Raw genomic sequence first — 7,952 nt, 5'->3', positions numbered from 1 at the left:
AGTGATGAAAATTTAGAAAGATAGTTCAGTGAATGCAATTATAAGTTTTTTCTAACAACCAAAACCAGTAAAGCAGAATGAGATGCCTCCGGAAATAGAGAGCTTCACATCACTAGACAACAGAAGCAGGGAGGGATGTTTTAGCCCCAGACTATCTCATATGCCCTTTAGTTCTCTTCTAACCTGACAGTCTGTGGTTTTTAATAATTCCAAATTTCTGAATAGATCCACAGAAGATACAGAAATTAACCAAATTGCCAGGTTATTACCTTTCTATATTGAAAAATAAGATCTGAAATTTGGGAGATTTGGGAAGAAAGTCTTTCAATCTTTTTGTCAGAAGTATAAACCAGAAGTCAGAAGACCTGCTCTTAATTCACTGGGTCTAACTTTCTGAGTCATCATCAAAGTCATCGTTTTGCCATTTTGGCAAAAATGTGATACCAAATATGTGAATTAAAAAGAGATTAAGTGAAAAGATAATGCTTGGACTTAGTACAAGTCAAAACTTAGACTTTTCTGTAAGAATAAAAAAAACTGAAGAAAGTAATCAGAGCTTATAAAAAGACACTTTTTCATTCAAATGAAGCAAATGATGTAGTTTAGCAAAAACTGAATAACCATTTGGTGTGTTTTTGAGAAAAGGGATGTGTATTATATGGGGAAGCATTTCCAAGTAAGACAGAGAGATTTATATGGAATTCAAAATCAAAGCAATAAAAAAATTTAAAGAATAATGGATGGAAGGCATAAGAAGAAAGACAAAATTTTTGATAATTGAATGAAGAAAATGCCACAAGTTCTACACTCAAGAAGATGTAAGTATATTTTATTATGCATTTATCCATATTTGTATTTTAAGCATCTAGGTCTTAGTAAATTTGTTTATATATATATTTTTATGAGTTAAATTCCAAGTACTACTTTGCCAAAAAAATTACTTATGACAGAAGTCAAAGGTGATAGCTTTCCCATGATTATGTAAATTCATGTGTTTAATGTCCCTCAGCTACAAATAAACTTTTTCATGTTTTCCTGAGCAGCACAGATCTCCCCATCCCCCCCCCCCCCCCACATCTTAGTCCTTTTCTGTTCATGCTTCCCCAACACTGTCTTCTTAAATATCTGTTGAACACAATGTATGTATAAATCGCTGCTATATATCCTGTGTTAGGACTATCAATCTGCCATTAGGACTATAACTCATTCTAGAGAGGAGGAAAATAAGACTAGGGTTGCTTATGAAAGAGTCTTATGAAATATCTCGAAGCTCTCCATGGCCAAATAAAAAATATAACACAGGTTCTCCAATTTTGATACCTACTAGGCTTTTTCTGTCATTCCACAAGTTTCTGACTGAATTGGATTCTTGAAATGTGCAATTCTATGCAGTTTTGCAACAATCCACAGAAATGGTAATGACAAAAATGGTTCCCCCCAAAAAATCTTCATTTGGCAAGGTTGTAACTAAATTGTTATACACAGGTTGTCATGGTCCAGAATCTTTCCTCCTGGACATGATGGGATCCTAAGGGCAGAGAGATCATCAAGACAAAGCTAACACAAACCCGGGTTTTCTTCACTATCATGAACTTGAGAGATTCCAAAAATGAGAGCAATGCTATATCTTTAGTTTTTCTCACAGAAGTTTATTTGACCAAAATACAACAGAATATAAAGATCTATTTTTCCATAGTTATGTAATCCTATGGCAATCATGGCAAATATCAACTCTGTGTTTGAACGTCTCATATTTTTATTGTTGAAGAATGGCATAATGCTTTAAAGATACCAAGTTATTCACATTTTACAATAAAAGGGAATTCAAGCCCATATCAGGGTCATCAAAGACTATATAGGCAATTGGAAAACATTATGGCAGTGGTGAAATAGACAAATGGAAGAAACAGTAGAATAGATGACAGGCAACTTCATGAGAACCCACAGTATTCTGCTATGAGGCTTATCAATATCCAGTGTTGTTGGTGATAAAGATGGTGACCTAGAAATGAAAGGTACTATCAAAGCATGTCTACTTCTCTACAAAGTGTGCTCAATTCTACTACTGTACTAAACCTCAATAACATTAACACTGATTCAGTTCAGTTCAGTTCAGTTCAGTTCAGTCGCTCAGTCGTATCCGACTCTTTGCGACCCCATGAATCACAGCACGCCAGGCCTCCCTGTCCATCACCAACTCCCGGAGTTCACTCAAACTCACATCCATTGATTCGGTGATGCCATCCAGCCATCTCATCTTCTGTTGTCCCCTTCTCCTCCTGCCCTCCATCCCTCCCAGCATCAGGGTCTTTGAGTCAACTCTTCACATGAGGTGGCCAAACTATTGGAGTTTCAGCTTCAGCATCAGTCCTTCCAATGAACACCCAGGACTGATCTCCTTTAGGATGGACTGGTTGGATCTCCTTGCAGTCCAAGGGACTCTCAAGAGTCTTCTCCAACACCACAGTTCAAAAGCATCAATTCTTTGACACTCAGCTTTCTTCACAGTCCAACTCTCACATCCATACATGACCACTGGAAAAACCATAGCCTTGACTAGACGGACCTTTGTTGGCAAAGTAATGTCTCTGCTTTTCAATATGCCATCTAGGTTGGTCATAACTTTCCTTCCAAGGGGTAAGTGTCTTTTAATTTCATGGCTGCAATCACCATCTGCAGTGATTTTGGAGACCAAAAAAATTAAGTCTGACACTGTTTCCACTGTTTCCCCATCTATTTCCCATGAAGTGATGGGACACTGGTTCACCCAGAAACTATTTCTCGCTTTAGTAAATAGTTCGGAAACTTATCATCTGGATGCAGGAGCAGTAGGGGAGGAGTGAATATTAGAATATTTTGCGGTAGAAAGAGTTCCTTCTGGTACCAAGACCCTGTTTCAATGGGTGAGACCCTTTGAAGACTTCTGATAGCCTAAAAGAAGGTGAAACAAACTGCCTTATAACAATTTGGAAGGTTATTCGAAGAAATGGAATAACGGACTTTGCAATTGTAAACTGCTCTCTTTTATCCTAGGCTGTTACCTACTCGCGATGCTCCCTGCCTCTAAACCCTGAAAGATCAGATCTATCAGACTCATTGATTTTGGGTCCCTTCCCCACATCCAGCATTAATGTGGCAGCAATCAGTTTTCTAGAACTACAAGGATCCCACACTTACAACTAGAGAAAAGGTGATACACATCAGGAAGGTATGCCACTGCTGCTAAGTCACCTCAGCCGTGTCCGACTCTGTGCGACCCCACAGACGGCAGCCCACCAAAGGCTCCCCTGTCTCTGGGACTCTCCAGGCAAGAACACTGGAGTGGGCTGCCATTTCCTTCCCCAGTGCATGAAAGTGAAACGTGAAAGTGAAGTCGCTCAGTAGTGTCCGACCCTTATCAACCCCATGGACTGCAGCCTTCCAGGCTCCTCCATCCATGGGATTTTCCAGGCAAGAGTACTGGAGTGGGGTGCCATTGCCTTCTCCGTCAGAAAAGTATAGATTATGGTAAAATCTGTATTTGGTACATGAAAATGCAGACTCCTGAGTTTAATCTCAAACAGCTGCACTCTCGTGCTTAAGCAGGGAGCTCCACCAAGCTTTTTTATTTATTTAATAAATAAATGAATGGGGCTTGTACCCAAAGAACGGGGGCTTAAATAGAGACTGTGACTGCCTTTATGGAAAACAAAAGTTGTTATTTAGACTGGAAGGAAAATGTAGATGATCAATATTCTTTTTTATAGATGTGGAAATTGGAGCCCAGGATTAAGAGAAAGTAAATGAGCTCTCCTATTAGTTCAACAGCAAGTCAAGTTGTTCAAATCCTATTACGTCCAAAAATTAATCTGAGATTAACAGAAACAAGTATGCATTTGTAAAGGAGTTTATTCACCAACCTAGAAAAGATAAAAATTCTAAGAAACCAATATTTCCTAGCTAGAACAGAGACGGTGAAGACAAAACACTTGCTATTAAAATAAGAAGGATGCATAGAAGGGAGGGATAAAGGAGAGGTGAATAGAATAGTTTCCTACAGGACCACAGAGTCACAGCCAACTTTTCAAATGGAAATTTGTCCACCAAAAAAAAAAAAAAAAAAACTGTCTTTAAGTCAAAAGGCAGTTACTAGAAGTTACTTACCCCAGATAGAGTCCGAGGAAAGTGACCTCCTTTAAAGAGGAACCAGGTGGGTTCCAAACCCAGAAAGAATCCAGCCCAGGGTTCATGAGTATCTTGTTTTAACTTGATACTTAAGGAATATTCACAAAATAATACAACAAATGACAGTAGGTAACTGCATTCTATACAGTAGATATTCAACAAAGTTGAGCAGTCTCCAGAGATAAAAGTGAGTGATTCAAATACCATCTGTATTCGTACTTGAACTACTATTAATAACAAACATGATCTTCAAATGGCTGAAAAGAATATGAGATGAGTGAGAGAACCTATAACATAAAACAGAAGAAAAAATTTTAAATCTCAAAAAAAAAAGTTATATTGAGAAACCTTGTAAAAAAAAAAAAAAAGTATCAGTTGGAGGCAAGGGGGCTTCCCTGGTGGCTCAGTGGTAAAGAATCCACCTGCCAACGCAGGACACGTGGATTCAATCCCTGGGATTGAACTGCAGATCAACACAGATCTCGCTGCAGAGCAATGAGCCCCTGCAGCACAATTGCTGAAGCCCACACACCCCAGAGCCTGTGCTCCACAACAAGAGAAGTCACCACACACCACACTAGAGAGCAGCCCCCACTCGCTGCAAGTAGGGAAAAACCCACACACCAACGAGGACCCCGCACAGCCAAAGAACGAATAAATAAATATTAATTTTAAAAAATGAATCAGTTGGGAAATGGGAGGGGAAATTTTGTTATTCTTCTGGATGTTCTCATGGATATAACATTGCAGGGAACAAAAAAGAACCACATTGACCATTTTCCCAAAAACAATTTTTCAAAATATATGAAATCACTTGCAAGTTATGAAACACAGACCATTGACCTACTTGTTGTATAACAGCGTAAACATAAAAATTTATATTATTATAGCAAATAAAAATGAAGAAAACCTATGCAGCCTGATGGAGAGATCAACTAGTATCACAGCAAAGTAACTTGGGTACAACTTGATACCCAACAAAATATTGATAATGAAAAAAAGGAGAGACAGAAATAAGTCCGCTTTCATTTGACTGTCTAGTTTTCACTGTCTCTGCTCTGATTTAAACAATGCCTGAAACATTGAAATAACTTTGAAAAAAGCAACTCAGTTTTATTAACACTTCTTTTTTCCATTTTTCAAGTTGATTCATTGGATTCTCAGCTAAGGAGTCACAGAATTTAGCTGGGAAAATAGCATTAGGAAAAATGAAAATGAAAAATGGAAGATTTGTATAAAACAAGAATAAAGTCATGAAGACTAAATTTTTATGGAATCACAAAGAAAATTCTATTCAACAAAAATTTTTACTATGAGAATACTGAGTTTAGGGAACTCAAGGCATTGATCCAAGGTCCTCCCTTTAATGGGGTTACAAAGAGAAGGAAAACAAATCACCCTCAACTCTTCGTTCAGATCTTCTTCTACTGCATCTTAGCAATGATATTGACAGTTGACAGTTTAAGTTGAATTTCATCTTTGTATTTTATTATTTTTTCAGAGACATGCTGCCCATCTTGCTCTGCACTCAATGGATGTGCAGAATCAGACCACAGTGACCGAGTTCATCCTGACTGCCTTCCCTGCTCTCCAGAAGCTTCAGATCTTCCTCTTCGTGGTCCTGTTGTTTACGTACATGCTCATTCTAACTGGAAATGGTGTCATCATTTCCCTAATATGGGCTGATAGTCGCCTCCAAACCCCAATGTACTTCTTCCTCAGTAATTTGTCACTGCTAGACATCTCATACACTAGCTCAGTTACCCCAAAACTGTTATCTTTTCTCCTCAAGGACAGGAAGACCATATCTCTTGCAGGTTGCATCAGCCAAACATACTTCTTCTTCTTCCTGGGGACCGTGGAGTTCATCCTGCTCGTGGTGATGTCCTTTGACCGCTATGTGGCCATCTGTAACCCCCTGCGCTACACCATCGTCATGAACAGCAGGCTGTGTCTCCTGCTGGTTCTGGGCTGCTGGGTGGGGGCCTTCCTGTCGGTGCTCTGCCCGGTCATTCTGCTGTCCAGGCTGCCCTTCTGCCATGAGGAGATTAATCACTTCTTCTGTGACATCGCCCCTCTCCTGCAGGTGGCCTGCATAGACACTCATTTCCTTGAGATGATAAACTTCCTCTTGTCTTCTCTCATCCTCCTCACCTCGCTGGTGATCACCACCGTGTCCTATACCTACATCATCTCGACCATCCTGCGCATCCCCTCGGCCCAAGGGCGTCAGAAAGCCTTTTCCACCTGCGCTTCTCACATCACTGTCGTTTCTATTGCCTACGGGAGCAACATCTTCATGTATGTGAGACCCAGCCAGAGTCATTCCCTGGAATTTGATAAAGTGACTGCTGTCTTCACTATAATGGTGACCCCTCTTCTGAACCCCTTCATTTATAGTCTAAGGAATGAAACTGTAAAAGATGTTTTCAGAGATGCAGTCAACAAAATTATATCCTCATTGCAAAGGAAACCTTGAAAGTTTGTTTCCTAAAAATGACACTTTCAGGACTTGCCTGGTGGTCCAGTGGCTAAGACTCTGTGCTCCCAATGCAGGGGGCCTGGTTGGATCTCTGGTCAGAGAACTAGATCCCACATGCTGTAACTAAAGATCCTACATGCCTAATGCCTAATAAATAAATAAATATTTTTTAAAAAAAGGCAAAATGACACTTTTAAAATCTTGGACACAATGTGGAGTAAAGTATTCTTGAAGACCGTAAAATCAAAGGTGTGTAAGAAGAAATGAAAAACGTCCAGCCACATCGGATGCAAAGTCAAGGTCTAAAGGAGGTAATTCAGCCACAGAGAAAAATAAACATGCTCTGAACTCTATTACTGGACTGTCTCATACACAGAATATCATTGATTAAAGAAAAATACTAACCAGGGTCAGAAAACCTGAATTTTAAGCCTGATCCTAACATGTTTTTTTTAAGCAGGTGACACAGCTTCTCTGAGCTTCATTTCCTTCTGTAAAGTGGGGAATACAGTTTGTGCTTTTCCTTTTTGTTAAAATAAGCTTAACTGAAATAGTCTAAGACATGAAACCACATGTAATTAAAAGTGAACTCTTATAACTGGGCATTTCATCATTTGCAAGACTACTGGCTTCATCCCTCTCAGCCAAATACTGCAGATAATTGTGAAAAACAATAACAAAACAAGGAAGAAGAATAACATATCTCAGTGTTGTACAGTGTACTTAAATGTGTGTGTGTGTATATATATATATCATTTAATCCTTTTAACCTTGAAAATCAGATATTCTTATCTCCATTTTACGGATGAGAAAACTGAAATTCACTGAGCATCTTGCCCCAAACTACATCACAGGTTTTGACTATGTGTGTGCAGATATTTGTGAACTCCAGCCTACTTCAGCACTTCCTTACATCATGAAATATTAAATGGGAAGACAGTTAAGATGGGAAACAAGTTAACATGGAGGTTATCCACTTTTCTGAAATAAGAGCATTCCCTGCCAGTCCTTATTATCTAGAAAACCTGCAGACCAAGAAGCATCAGGATGAGTGAGAACAGATTTTGAGAAGCGACGGACTGAAAGGAAAACCAATTATTCAGGGGCAGTAACTGACACTCTAGACTGATCGTCTGTGGCAACTGTCCAATGTGGTCATCATCTACAGAAGAATTAATATCCTAGAATTCACCTGGTTGGGGGAAAACAAATGGGGAAAAGTGACCAAGTGAGCTTAAGTAAAATGGGTATTTATTATAATAAGAATACCTAATAAAACCCTAGGAGGTAAAAAATAGCAAGGTCT

At 39.1% G+C, this 7,952-nt stretch overlaps 1 protein-coding gene across 1 annotated transcript; it reads left to right on the top strand.

Annotated features, from left to right (window-relative positions):
• The first annotated feature begins 5,695 nt into the window (after window positions 1-5,695).
• On the top strand, window positions 5,696-6,643 carry LOC128069174 (olfactory receptor 6M1-like). Its single transcript, XM_052662455.1, has one exon. It carries the CDS (start codon window positions 5,696-5,698, stop codon window positions 6,641-6,643), a length of 948 nt encoding a protein of 315 aa, XP_052518415.1.
• The last annotated feature ends 1,309 nt before the right edge of the window (window positions 6,644-7,952 follow it).

This window comes from Budorcas taxicolor, chromosome 25, assembly GCF_023091745.1.
Source record: "Budorcas taxicolor isolate Tak-1 chromosome 25, Takin1.1, whole genome shotgun sequence".
Taxonomy (NCBI): Eukaryota; Metazoa; Chordata; class Mammalia; order Artiodactyla; family Bovidae; genus Budorcas; species Budorcas taxicolor.
This window is presented reverse-complemented; position numbering and strand designations above follow the sequence as displayed.

Coding starts and splice junctions, on each gene's coding strand:
- LOC128069174 (XM_052662455.1), top strand. CDS start 5,696: ATGGATGTGCAGAATCAGACCACAGTGACCGAGTTCATCCTGACTGCC.